General features: G+C 41.4%; 2 protein-coding genes across 3 annotated transcripts in view; one reads left to right on the top strand and one right to left on the bottom strand.

The window, feature by feature from the left end:
• LOC110505206 (MAM domain-containing glycosylphosphatidylinositol anchor protein 2) overlaps positions 1 to 14,147 on the top strand; it is a 240,949-nt gene that overhangs the window by 73,159 nt on the left and 153,643 nt on the right. For both annotated transcript variants that reach the window (XM_021584281.3, XM_036962460.2), the window contains exon 2: positions 10,697 to 10,836. In XM_021584281.3, the coding sequence (XP_021439956.3) occupies positions 10,697 to 10,836 (140 nt within the window). The remainder of the gene's footprint in view (positions 1 to 10,696; positions 10,837 to 14,147) is intronic.
• Positions 1 to 14,147, bottom strand: part of LOC118944195 (uncharacterized) — a 73,120-nt gene that overhangs the window by 13,039 nt on the left and 45,934 nt on the right. The window lies entirely within an intron of this gene.

Genomic DNA, 14,147 nt, shown 5'->3' on the forward strand with positions numbered 1-14,147 from the left:
TTAATCAATGATTTAGCAATGTTTCATTGTAACTACCACATGTGAACACAGATTGAACAGCTGTCTTCAAGATATCTACCAGCTTTACTCCAAGAGGATGACTCTGAATTGCTCAAAACATGCATGTTTTTAAATGAAAACCCTGCAGCGATTTGAATGTACATTCCAAAAATGTATATATGAAGGCTAACCTTCTCTGTCTGTTGTAACGGATATTGCAATAGCACAAGCAAGACGGAGTCTACACATTGCATTGGGGCAAAAACAATTAGCGTTTTGTGTGATGATTTTAATCTTTAGATTTATGCTGCTACAGTGCCTTGCGAAAGTATTCGGCCCCCTTGAACTTTGCGACCTTTTGCCACATTTCAGGCTTCAAACATAAAGATATAAAACTGTATTTTTTTGTGAAGAATCAACAACAAGTGGGACACAATCATGAAGTGGAACGACATTTATTGGATATTTCAAACTTTTTTAACAAATCAAAAACTGAAAAATTGGGCGTGCAAAATTATTCAGCCCCCTTAAGTTAATACTTTGTAGCGCCACCTTTTGCTGCGATTACAGCTGTAAGTCGCTTGGGGTATGTCTCTATCAGTTTTGCACATCAAGAGACTGAAATTTTTTCCCATTCCTCCTTGCAAAACAGCTCGAGCTCAGTGAGGTTGGATGGAGAGCATTTGTGAACAGCAGTTTTCAGTTCTTTCCACAGATTCTCGATTGGATTCAGGTCTGGACTTTGACTTGGCCATTCTAACACCTGGATATGTTTATTTTTGAACCATTCCATTGTAGATTTTGCTTTATGTTTTGCATCATTGTCTTGTTGGAAGACAAATCTCCATCCCAGTCTCAGGTCTTTTGCAGACTCCATCAGGTTTTCTTCCAGAATGGTCCTGTATTTGGCTCCATCCATCTTCCCATCAATTTTAACCATCTTCCCTGTCCCTGCTGAAGAAAAGCAGGCCCAAACCATGATGCTGCCACCACCATGTTTGACAGTGGGGATGGTGTGTTCAGCTGTGTTGCTTTTACACCAAACATAACGTTTTGCATTGTTGCCAAAAAGTTCAATTTTGGTTTCATCTGACCAGAGCACCTTCTTCCACATGTTTGGTGTGTCTCCCAGGTGGCTTGTGGCAAACTTTAAACTACACTTTTTATGGATATCTTTAAGAAATGGCTTTCTTCTTGCCACTCTTCCATAAAGGCCAGATTTGTGCAATATACGACTCATTGTTGTCCTATGGACAGAGTCTCCCACCTCAGCTGTAGATCTCTGCAGTTCATCCAGAGTGATCATGGGCCTCTTGGCTGCATCTCTGATCAGTCTTCTCCTTGTATGAGCTGAAAGTTTAGAGGGACGGCCAGGTCTTGGTAGATTTGCAGTGGTCTGATACTCCTTCCATTTCAATATTATCGCTTGCACAGTGCTCCTTGGGATGTTTAAAGCTTGGGAAATCTTTTTGTATCCAAATCCGGCTTTAAACTTCTTCACAACAGTATCTCGGACCTGCCTGGTGTGTTCCTTGTTCTTCATGATGCTCTCTGCGCTTTTAACGGACCTCTGAGACTATCACAGTGCAGGTGCATTCATACGGAGACTTGATTACACACAGGTGGATTGTATTTATCATCATTAGTCATTTAGGTCAACATTGGATCATTCAGAGATCCTCACTGAACTTCTGGAGAGAGTTTGCTGCACTGAAACTAAAGGGGCTGAATAATTTTGCACGCCCAATTTTTCAGTTTTTGATTTGTTAAAAAAGTTTGAAATATCCAATAAATGTCGTTCCACTTCATGATTGTGTCCCACTTGTTGTTGATTCTTCACAAAAAAATACAGTTTTATATCTTTATGTTTGAAGCCTGAAATGTGGCAAAAGGTCCCAAAGTTCAAGGGGGCCGAATACTTTCGCAAGGCACTGTATATCATATACATGAATGATTGAAGGGTACAGTGTACTCGAAGTGTACCATCCGGGTACCATCCAGGTCAGATGCCAAGAAATATCACCGGAGAAATAGGACAGGAGTGACACTGACAGCACAGCAGAGGCGTAGGCAGACATTGACTGGGTCAACATTTTCCAGCAAAAATACATAAATATCCAGACATCAGTGGTGCATGGAGAAGTGGGTATATCCCAAATGGCCGGCCTGGTGAATAAAAGGCATCCTGTGTGAAAAAGTATATGAGAAACTGATTTAGGCTACTCTGAATGGCCCACAATCATGGCAATGTGAAATACATTCACCATGATATCAATAATGAAATAATAGGCCTAACCCTTATGGCTGATATGTTAGGCTAAGGAGCCAGATAAACACGGCGGTAAGAAAAGGAACATACTTATGTGGCGGTGCGTTACATTAAAACGGGATACTCAAGGAGGTTCTACACTTCACAGGAGCTGAAGGCTTGGATTCTAGTCACTGCTGATTCATCGCTGTATTGTGCGTTTTGCTAACAGAGATTTATGGGTTACAAAAAAAGGCCTAGGCTACATTCAATTCCTTACACCATGGTTTCCACATATTTATACCCTAATATTACTATTCTTGTATAACTTTTCTAGGCTGTAGTCTTTGCCACATGATTTCTGTGAGGCTATTTCATTTATAGCCTGTCCCTAAAGTTATTCTATCGAGAAGCAAAATAAAGAGACTAGGCTAAACTGTAGAATTCATGAGACATGGGAATAAATGCAGAATTTGTTGTGAATGCGAATATCAGAAGTCAGAGAACAGAGTGGAGTGCAGAGCTGGCCGGTGCTGAAATCTTTGTAATTACCTACCCATGTGGTGCTGTATAGGCCTACAGTATGCTATGGTTTCACACAAACACTTTTCAAGCCCATATTGCCAAATATTTCACGTGATTTGTTTTTGTGTAGGCTACTTGCATGATTTTGCTATTGTACTACCTAATTGATATGGCAATTACACTACATTACTTTGATATGCATCAGTGGGGATTAAGAAGTGAGAATACGAAATGCCCACTGAAAGAAAATGGGTGGCGTATACCTGTGTATAACCTCCATGACAACACTGCCCATCATATTTAAGTTGAAATGTGTGCAATCACATTGCAATATTTAACAAATCAAATCATCAAATCAAATTTTATTGGTCACATACACATATTTAGCAGTTGCCATTCCAGGCGGTGATGCAGCCCGACAGGATGCTCTCAATTGTGCATCTGTAAAACTGTTGCGCCTTCTTCACCACACTGTCTGTGTGGGTGGACCATTTCAGATCGTCAGTGATGTGTACGCCGTGGAACTTGAAGCTTTCCACCTTCTCTACTGCGGTCCCGTCAATGTGGTTAGGGGTGTGCTCCCCCTGCTTTTTCCTCATGTCCACGATCAGCTCCTTCGTTTTGTTGATGTTAAGGGAGATGTTATTTTCCTGGCGCCACTCACCTCCTCCCAGTAGGCTGTCTCGTCATTGTTGGTAATCAGGCCTACTATGTTTGAGTTGGAGGCGTGTGTGGCCACGCAGTCATGGGGGAACAGGGAATACAGGAGAGGGCTGAGCACACTCCCTTGTGGGGCCCCTATGTTGAGGATCAGTGAAGTGGAGTGGTTGTTTCCTACCCTCACCACCTGGGGGCGGCCCGTCAGGAAGTTGCACAGGGCGGGGTTCAGACCCAGGGCCCCGAGCATGGAGGGTACTATGGTGATGAAGGCTGAGCTATAGTCAATGAACAGTATTCTTACATAGGTATTCCTCTTGTCCAGGTGGGATTGTGCAGTGCAATGGCGATTGCATCGTCTGTCGATCTATTGGGGCGGTAATTTTTTTAAAGTGGGTCTAGGGTGTCAAGTAAGGTAGAGGTGATATGATCCTTAACTAGCCTCTCAAAGCACTTCCTGATGACAGAAGTGAGTGCTATAGGGCGATAAGTCATTTAGTTCAGTTATCTTTGCTTTCTTGGGTACAGGAACAATGGTATACATCTTGAAGTAAGTGGGGACAACAGACTGGGATAGGGAGAGAGGTGAATATGTCCGTAAACACTCCAGCCAGCTGGTCTGCTGAACGCTCACTCATTCGGGAACAATTGCAATCAATATCAGTGTGTCGTCGGGATCTCTGTTGAAAAGTTTTAAAAGTGTTGAAAAGTTTTGTTTCTGTTGGAGAGTCTGTCCGCCCCCTCTCTCTCTCTCTGTCGTGGTTAGAATGTATAGTTCAGAGTGACATTCATTCATGTCGTTATAGGATAGATGTTTTGGTGGTTGTCGGTCTTCGCGTTCAATGATACCGAATTCCTAGCTGCAGACTAGTAATTAATATCAAAGACTTGTTCTTATTCTGTCGGTATCGATAGTCTAAGAGTTTAACCACGTGGCATGGTTACTAGATTCAGCCATCTACTCAAACCTTAGCTTATACTCAGGTTCATGGTCTCTACTCAAACCTTTTGTCCAGTGCAAAGGAGTGTGGTTTGCTAGCCTGGTCGTTGAAGCATGTCTCGTGAAGAAGCTTCCAATCCTTTTATCTATCTCTAACAAATGAGCCTTCCATAGTGGCCTCAGGCCACATTTGTAAGTACACATTTTACAGAAAACAGCATCCCTTGTCAAACTGTATTCCAGCCAAAACTGTCCATACCACTTCCATGAGAAACACAGCAATTTTCCATTGATCACTGTAGTGGGGAACACTCACATTTTTGGTTGTACAGGTGGTTCATCAACTGCAGACAAATCCGCAGGTGGACTCGTGATGACATGCTCACTGTGATGAGGCGGGCTTGGTGATGGTGAGTTAGCTTGGCTGTGGAAGCTAAGCAGTATCCATGCTAACCTTTTCATAGGCTGACGACGACTCAGTGACAGATTGGGCTCGGCTGATGGTGGTAGTGGAGCAGGTGTTGTCTTCATCCTCCATCTGTGGCTTTTTGAAAAAGCACATGAGTGATCTTTGTTTTGCCTTAACTTGTGACTAGCTTGCGCTAGTTTGCATCAGCAATGATTTGCAGTGGGTCAAAACAATTTGATAAATGTTTTTTATTGTCACATGCAGTGTTTCACAAGGTCAACCATAGTAGTGTAGCACCCCTGGAGCAAATTAGGGTTACGTGCCTTGCTCAAGGGCACATTGATAGATTTAATTGATTGCATTTTTTATTTAAAAAATATATTTTAAGCCATCCTGATTGGGTGGGCCAGTGTTCAATCTGGCAGGACCTCTGCCCGGCCTGACCCTGCCCCGGCCTAGCATCTGTAGCACAGCCAGCTGAGACACACTGACTGAGAGGGGGAGGGCAGGAGAGGAGATTTGGGTGAGAGGCTGAGACTGAATTAGACTTATTAGACCCCTTTCCACAACATAGGGCTGATCAGGGCCATCCATCATCCTCATTATTCATGCAATTGCATTTCCCCTAAAAATAAATGAATGTGGCTGCCTTCTCATCTTGTTGCCTCCAGAGATGATTTGTCAGCTGGTGTGTGGTCCCATTAAAACAATAGTGCCATCAACCCCGTTTGACGTTAATTTTAAATTGGCCCTGGACCTGCAAGCCCTGCTGTTAAAAACTATGTAGTGTGTTCCTGTTTCTGCTGTCTCTCGCATGCAACCACCAGGCTGATACCACCCATCTGATGAGCCTCAACCAGCATTCACCAGAGCAATGCAGTTACTCACTATATTCCCAGAAGAGCAGAAGAGCACCTTTACTCCTGCATGGCCTCCCTCAATGCCCTCCAATCAGCAGCACAGCATTATACCACAGCAGCCCCACTAGATGTATAGCCTTACACATTCCTGCAGGGGAGAAATATACACTACATTACCATAAGTATTTCAACATCTGCTTGTCGAACATCTCATTCCAAAATCATGAGCAATAATATGGAGTTGGTCCCCCCTTTTGCTGCTGTAACAGCCTCCATTCTTCTGAGAAGGCTTTCCACTAGATGTTGGAACATTGCTGTGGGGACTTGCTTCCATTCAGCCACAAGAGCTGTGAGGTCGGGCACTGATGTTGGGCGATTAGGCCTCGCTCACAGTCGGTGTTCCAATTCATCCCAAAGGTGTTCAATGGGGTTTAGGTCAGGGCTCTGTGCAGGCCAGTGAAATGCTTCCACACCGATCTCGTCAAACAATTTCTCTATGGATCTCGCTTTGTGCACAGGGGCAATGTCAAGCTGAAACAAGAAGGGCCTTCCCCAAGCTGTTGCCACAATGTTGGAAGCACAGAATCATCTAGAATGTCATTGGATGCTGTAGCTTTAAGATTTCCCTTCACTGGAACTATAAGGGGCCTGTCCCAAACCATGAAAAACAGCCCCAGACCATTATTCCTCCTCCACCAAACTTTACAGTTGGCACTATGCATTGGGGCAGGTAGCATTCTCCTGGCATCCGCTAAACCCAGATCGTTGGACTGCCAGATGGTGACGGGTGATTCATCACTCCAGTGAACGCGTTTCCACTGCTCCAGAGTCCAATGGAGGTGAGCTTTTCACCTCTCCAGCCAACGCTTGGCATTGAGCATTGTGATCTTAGGCTTGATGTTGCTTCCAGAGGCAGTTTGGAACTAAGTAGTGAGTGTTGCAAACGAAGACAGACAATTTGTATGCACTACGCACTTCAGAACTCAGCCGTCCCGTTCTGTGAGCTTGTATGGCCTACCACTTCGCTGGTGAGCCGTTGATGCTCACAGGCGTTTCCATTTCACAATAACAGCACTTACAGTCGACCAGGGCAGCTCTAGCAGGGCAGACATTTTACGAACTGACTTGTTGGAAAGGTGACATCCTATGACGGCGCCACGTTGAAAGTCACAGCTCTTCAGTAAGGCCATTCTACTGCCCATGTTTTCCTTTGGAGATTGCATGGCTGTGTGCAACATTTTATACACCTGTCAGCAACAGGTGTTTCTAATTTGAAGGCCTCATACTTTTGTATACAGTACCAGTCAAAAGTTTGGACACACCTACTCATTCAAGGGTTGTTCTTTATTTGTACTATTTTCTGCTATGTAGAACAATAGTGAAGACATCAAAACTATGAAATAACACATATGGAATCATGTAGTAACCAAAAACGTGTTAAACAAATCAAAATATATATTTACATTTGAGATTTTTCAAAGTAGCCACCCTTTGCCTTGATGACAGCATTGTACACTCTTGACATTCTCTCAACCAGCTTCACGGGGAATGCTTGAAGGAGTTCCCACATATGCTGAGCACTTTTTGGCTTCTTCTTCTTTACTCTGCGGTCCAACTCATCCCAAACCATCTCAATTGAGTTGAGGTCAGGTGATTGCCTTGCAGACCATGCACAAGCTCCTCCTCCATGCTTCACCATGGGAACCGCTCACGCGGAGATCATCCGTTCACCTACTCTGCGTATCACAAAGACACGGCAGTTGGAACCAAAAATCTCAAATTTGTACTCATCAGACCAAAGGACAGATTTCTAATGTACATTGCTCATGTTTCTTGGCCCAGGCAAGTCTCCTCTTCTTATTGGTGTCCTTTTAGTAGTGGCTTCTCTGCAGCAATTTGACCATGAAGGCCTAATTCCTTTGTGTCCTCTGAACAGTGTATGTTGAGATGTGTCTGTCACTTGAACTCTGCGAAGCATCTATTATGGCTGCAATTTCTGAGGCTGGGAACTCTAATGAACTTATCCTCTGCAGCAGAGAGAACTCTTTCCTGTGGCGGTCCTCATGAGAGCCAATTTCATCATAGCGCTTGATTTATTTTTGCTACTGCACTTTGAACAAACGTTCAAAGTTCTCAATTTTCCACATTGACTGACCTTCATGTCTTAAAATAATGATGGACTGTCGTTTCACTTTGCTTATTTGTTACCTGATTCAGGAAACTAGGCATATGTCGCAAGTCACGACTTCATCGAAGAGCCGTTTGAACGTACAAAATATTTTTGGGGCAGAAATTCCTTCTTGAACATGTGAACTTTCATGTGCCTTAATAACAAACTTTTATTCCATCTGTAAATATGAATAAAGTTGTTAAATTACGAGCCTAGTTGGTTTAGCCAAAGAAAAAGACAGGAACTTTTTCGCTAGCCATGATTGGCTGAGAAAATGAGTGGTCTGGAAATGCAGAGAGATTAGTTTCAGATTAGTCTGCTCTGTAGCATCTTGTGTCGATAAAATGAGCTGCTCGTTATGCGTAGATAATCCTTTCTACTGCAGTTTTTTTGAAAGATAAAATGTTAGCTATGGAGAACTGCAAATATGTTGCTACTGCACTCAATAATATTGGTGCTCTGAATTTATCAGGCGCTATCGTCAAAGGTCAGTGGGAAAAAGTTCTGATGGACTACTTTCTGGAGGACGATCGTGCCATGTTTGTATTTGTATTTATTATGGATCCCCATTAGCTGCTGCCGAAGCAGCAGATACTCTTCCTGGGGTCCAGCAAAGTTAAGGCAGTTTATACAATTTTTAAAACATTTCAATACATTCACAGATTTCACAACACGCTGTGTGCCCTCAGGCCCCTACTCCACCACTACCACATATCTACAGTACTAAATCCATGTCTATGTATTGTGTGTGTGTGTGCCAGAGGTGTGGACTCAAGTCACATGACTTGGACTCGAGTCACGAATATGAGGACTTTGACTTTAACACAAACTCGAATTTGTGACTTAACTTGGACTTGAGCCTTTTGACTCGAACTGACTTGATACCCTCCCCAAGCCCAAATATAAAAAATGATGCTATAAAAAAAAGTGTGCAGCACATCAACTCTTCATTTAACGAATTACAGTTTGAATCGGACAGCAGCCAATCAAATTGTGCCAGCTGAGAAAAAGTTGCACGTGGCAATGCAGAGGAACGTCGGCAGGTGAATTCAGATGGAGCCCTTGGAAAGATGATACCCAATATTATTATTTTCGGATATAAAGACTATGCTGTATCAACAAAAAGCGGATTGCAACTTGCAAAACATGCGGGAAGAAAATGACAGACGGAGGTGCAACTTCGAAAAAATGTTTTTTTAATCTTCTGTCACCTCACAACTGATTGGCTCAAATACATTAAGACGGAAAGAAATGCCACAAATGAACTTTTAACAAGGCACATCTGTTATTTGAAATGCATTCCAGGTGACTTCCTCATGAAGCTGGTTGAGAGAAAGCCAAGAGTGTGTGCAAGGCTGTCATCAAGGCAAAGGGTGGATTTAAGATTCTTCTACTTTGAAGAATCTTAAATCTAAAATATATTTAGATTTGTTTTTAACACTTTTTGGTTACTACATGATTCCATATGTGTTATTTCATAGTTTTGATGTCTTCACTATTATTCTACTATGTAGGGGGGGAGGCTTTACTTGGCTCATCGCGCTCTAGTGACTCCTTGTGGCGGACCAGGCGCCTGCAAGCTGACTACGGTCGTCAGTTGAATGGTGTTTCCTCCAACACATTGGTGCGGCTGGTTTACGGTTAAGCAGGCGGCTGTTAAGAAGCGCGGTTTGGTGGGTTATGTTTTCTAGGACGCATGACTCAACCTTCGCCTCTCCCGAGCTCGTTGGGGAGTTGCAGCGATGTGACAATTGGGGAGAAGAAAAAAACAATCTATTTGTTAAATTATAAATATATTTTTTACATTAACTTAACGTGGAATTGTTCGGCATCACAGTGAACTGATTTATTGAAGTTATAGCAAATTATCAAATCATATTAAGTTAAATCTTCATGTTTTTTATGTAATACACACAGTATTAAATTAAGCTATAAATTACTTAATCTTAAATCAAATAAACTAGCCAATTTCAAATAAATGGAACACTTACTTAAAAAACACCATCAATATTTAATAATCAAAACATTTAAGTTAGTTGTACTTTTTTATTAATGTCAAGTTACTTGACTAACCTCTGATTAAGCAAGTTATAATTTATATGTAATATTACCTTCATCTTTCTCAAAGTATTTGAGGCAAAAATGACTTATAGTTTACAGTGTAGGCTATACTAGTTGAGTAGTGGCGACATACACTCCATCGCCGTTATAATCTACTGGGAATCCTAAATCTTCCCAAGCGAGATTTAAACGATGATGGAGAATCGTTCTGGTTTATCTACCCCACCACTCGTCATCGTACAGAACTCGTTTCTGGCTGAGTAGGCATAGCCTATAGGCCTAGTGTTTTTATTTTGAATCGATACCAAGAAGGATAGTGATGGAGTGCTGCATCAGATGACCTGGCCTCCACAATCACCCGACCACAAAGTGAAGGAAAAGCAGCCAACAAGTGCTCAGAATATATGGGAACTCATTCAAGACTGTTGGAAAAGCATTCCTCATGAAGCTGGTTGAGCGAATGCCAATAGTGTGTAAAGCTGTCATGAAGGCAAAGGGTGGCTATTTAGAATAATCTAAAATCTAAAATATATTTAGATTTGTTTAGTACTTTTTTGGTTACTACATGATATGTGTTATTTCATAGTTTTGATGTCTTCCCTATTGTTTTACAATGTAGAAAATAGTAGAAATAAAGAAAACCCCTTGAATGAGTAGGTGTGTCCAAACTTTTGACTGGTACTGTATATTTTGTATGTATTAATTTGGGTACACAGTGCAGACCGAACCGAGGTCCCGGTTCTGAACAGTTCAGTATGAATACGTGTACTGTTACACCCCTATTGAACATGCTCCTGAAGTTCTTTGATCTTTTCTTCCTCCACAGCACCTCCTACAGTCCGAATAATCCACTCTGGCCACGCATGCAACATCGAGGAGGAGCGCTACACCGAGCGCGTCTACACCATCCGGGAGGGAGAGACCCTGGAGCTAGCATGTCTAGTCTCAGGCCACCCTCGACCTCAGGTGAGATCATCACTGCACTATCCCCAGACCCAATTTACTTATGTACTGTGTTGTCTGTGCCATCAAATTAGAAAGACTATAACGGTCATTACCATTCAAGTCGACATTCTGTGATGGGTGGAGCAGTGGCCATATTGAGCGTATCAGTCAAATTGCTGTGGTCTGAACATAGAATTTGAATTACTAGAACATACACTAATTTAAGTGAACTTTCCGTAATGGGTGGACAGGCGGCCATATTGAGTGTATCCACAACTGTACCAGTCAAGTTGCCATGGTCTAGCATTTCTATTTTTACTGCTCCTGTAAAGCCTCCACTTTTTAGACTTCCCCTTAACTGCCTTTCTGTACCCACCTTTCCTTTTCCGGATCGGCGGGGCTCAGTCAAGCGCTCTCAGACTCTAGGCTTCTGTAGGCAGCGGTGCGCTGTTCTGTCGAAGTCTTTATATGTGCAAATGAGTTCAATCACACTGAGTGAAGAAGAGCTCCCCATTGGGGGAAATGGCCATAGGGGAAATCATCAGATGTGCTCTACTGCAGTACCAGCCCCTCAGGGAATCAAACATTTACACTAAAAACAAGAGAGAACTGGAAAAGACGTGGGGGGAGAGTCTTAATGAATCAATGTGATAATCTTTTATTACTCTACATATTTGAGTGAGTGAATGGGAAAGGCATACATTAATTTGAAACAATGGATGGTAGAGTTGGGGGATGTATTACTGGGGGATGCAATGTTTTATTGTGGGATTTTAATTAGAATTTTAATTAGGATACCCATTAGCTGATGCCATAACATCAGCTAATCTTCCTGGGGTCCAAAACAGAATTTAAAAGACAGACACCAATGGCGCTGGAGGGGATGGCTGCCGTTTTACGGGCTCCTAACTGTGCTATTTAATGTGTATTTTTGCATTGTTTGTAACTTATTGTTTTACTTTTTATATATTTTTTTACTTTAGCTTATTTAGTAAATACTTTAACACTTTTTGTTTAACTGCATTGTTGGTTAAGGGCTTGTAAGTAAGCATTTCACAGTAAGGTCTACTACACCTGTTGTATTCGGCGCATTTGACAAATACAATTTGATTTGATTACAAATAATTACATTTACATTAAGACATTTCAAACCTTTAGCAAGTAGATATTACAGACAATTAAAATACCTGACAGGTAATGCATTTAACATTCAGTGGGATTAGTATCTATCCAGTCATATTAGATGTTCTTTTATTGTTTTCCTGGTTTCTTTTTTGCCTGAGAAATGTGATTTGGTAAAAACAAATCACATAGATTTTTTTTTTTACCTTTATTTAACTAGGCAAGTCAGTTAAGAACAGATTCTTATTTTCAATGACGGCCTAGGAACAGTGGGTTAACTGCCTGTTCAGGGGCAGAACGACAGATTTGTACCTTGTCAGCTCGGGGGTTTGAACTTGAACTTGCCGCCCTGTTATAGCAGGTGCAGCCAAATACTTGTGTTTCTATCTCCAACAGTACAGTAATACCTAGCAATAATTCCATTCCGTGATGGCGCTGTAGATTTGAGAAGATGTGTCCTTGGTCTGGGGGTTATCAGATGTCCTAAACTAGCCTGTCTGTTTTGGTGATTATGTTCATTGCTAATATACACGAATTGGTCAGACAAATACAGTGGTTTCTAGAAAAATATGGATACTAATTTGTGTTCAACAGGAAGCCATGAGAGATGCTAGTGCATTATGTTGACATCCATACCGATGGAGCAATGAAGAGCTTATCTGGCATCCCTGTTTTGAGCAAGTTTTTGCTGCAGATGACCATAAGATTGGACACTAGACAGTACTCTAGGTGTGATTGAACCAAAGCTTGGATCAATTGATTCAGAGTGCTCGATGTTACATATTCAGAACATTTTCTTGTTATAGCAATGCCCACACCCATTTTAATTACAATGTTATCTATATGTTCAGACCAGGATAGCGTTGCGTTCAACGTGATGCCAAGTAGTTTGGTGTTTTTAACTTGTTCCACAGGAAACCCATCCATCGGCAAGTTTAGTTGAAGGTCACCAGCAAGCATATACAGTGGGGTCTGAAATTATTGACACCCTTGATAAAAAATAACTGTATAAATTAAATATTTCAAATACTAAGCTACATTGTATGCTCCAAAAATGTTTGGGAAATAATTTTATACCAATACAGAAGAGATTTTATTTATCAATAAATATTTCTCTCTCAAAAAGGTAGGGGTCAAAGTTATTGACCCCCCTATTTTCAATACCTATCAATACTATTCCTTACGAGGATAAGTGCACTGAGCCTTTTTTCTAAATTGTTTTATGTAACGAGGTAGCTAATGAAGAGTTTTCACCTTTGTCCCGCCCCCCTGGAAATGTATTTCTCAAATCTAAGCATCTGAATCACGTTCTGCGCATGTGTTCTCTCTTTCAAATATAATGTGTATTTGTCACATTCATTGTGAACAACAGGTTCCGTGAAATGCTTACTTACAGGTCCTTTTTCAACAATGCAGAGTTAAAATATAGATTAAAAAAAAAGGCAAAATAGAAAGTGACATGAGGAATAAATACACAGTGAATAACGAATAGCAATAATGAGTAAAAGTAACATTGCTACTGTATAAACAGGGAGTACCAGTACCAAGTCGATATGCATGGATACAAGGTCGTTGAGGTAGCTTCAGTTGAAGTCGGAAGTTTACATACACTTAGGTTGGAGTCATTAAAACTAGTTTTTCCAACCACTCCACAAATTTCTTGTTAACAAACTATAGTTTTGGCAAGTCGGTTAGGACATCTACTTTGTGCATGACACAAGTAATGTTTCCCACAATTGTTTACAGATAGATTATTTCACTTCTAATTCACTGCATCACAATTCCAGTGGGTCAGAAGTTTACATACACTGTTGACTATGCCTTTAAATGCTTGGAAATTCCAGACAATGATGTCATGGCTTTAGAAGCTTCTGTTAGGCTAATTGAAATCATTTGAGTCAATTGGAGGTGTACCTGTGGATGTATTTCAAGGCCTACCTTCAATCTCAGTGCCTCTTTGCTTGACATCATGGGAAAATCAAAATAAATCAGCCAAGACCTCAGAAAAACAATTGTAGACCTCCAAACGCCTGAAGGTACCACATTAATCTGTACAAACAATAGTACGCTAGTATGTCTCCTAGAGAGGAGACAAGTGCAAATCAATCCCAGAATAACAGCAAAGGACCTTGTGAAGACGCTAGACGAAACAGGTGCAAAATTATATATATCCACAGTAAAACGAGTCCTTTATCAACATAACCTGAATG

This window comes from Oncorhynchus mykiss, chromosome 25 (assembly GCF_057628025.1).
Source record: "Oncorhynchus mykiss isolate SJ-2025 chromosome 25, ASM5762802v1, whole genome shotgun sequence".
In the NCBI taxonomy this organism is placed as follows: Eukaryota; Metazoa; Chordata; class Actinopteri; order Salmoniformes; family Salmonidae; genus Oncorhynchus; species Oncorhynchus mykiss.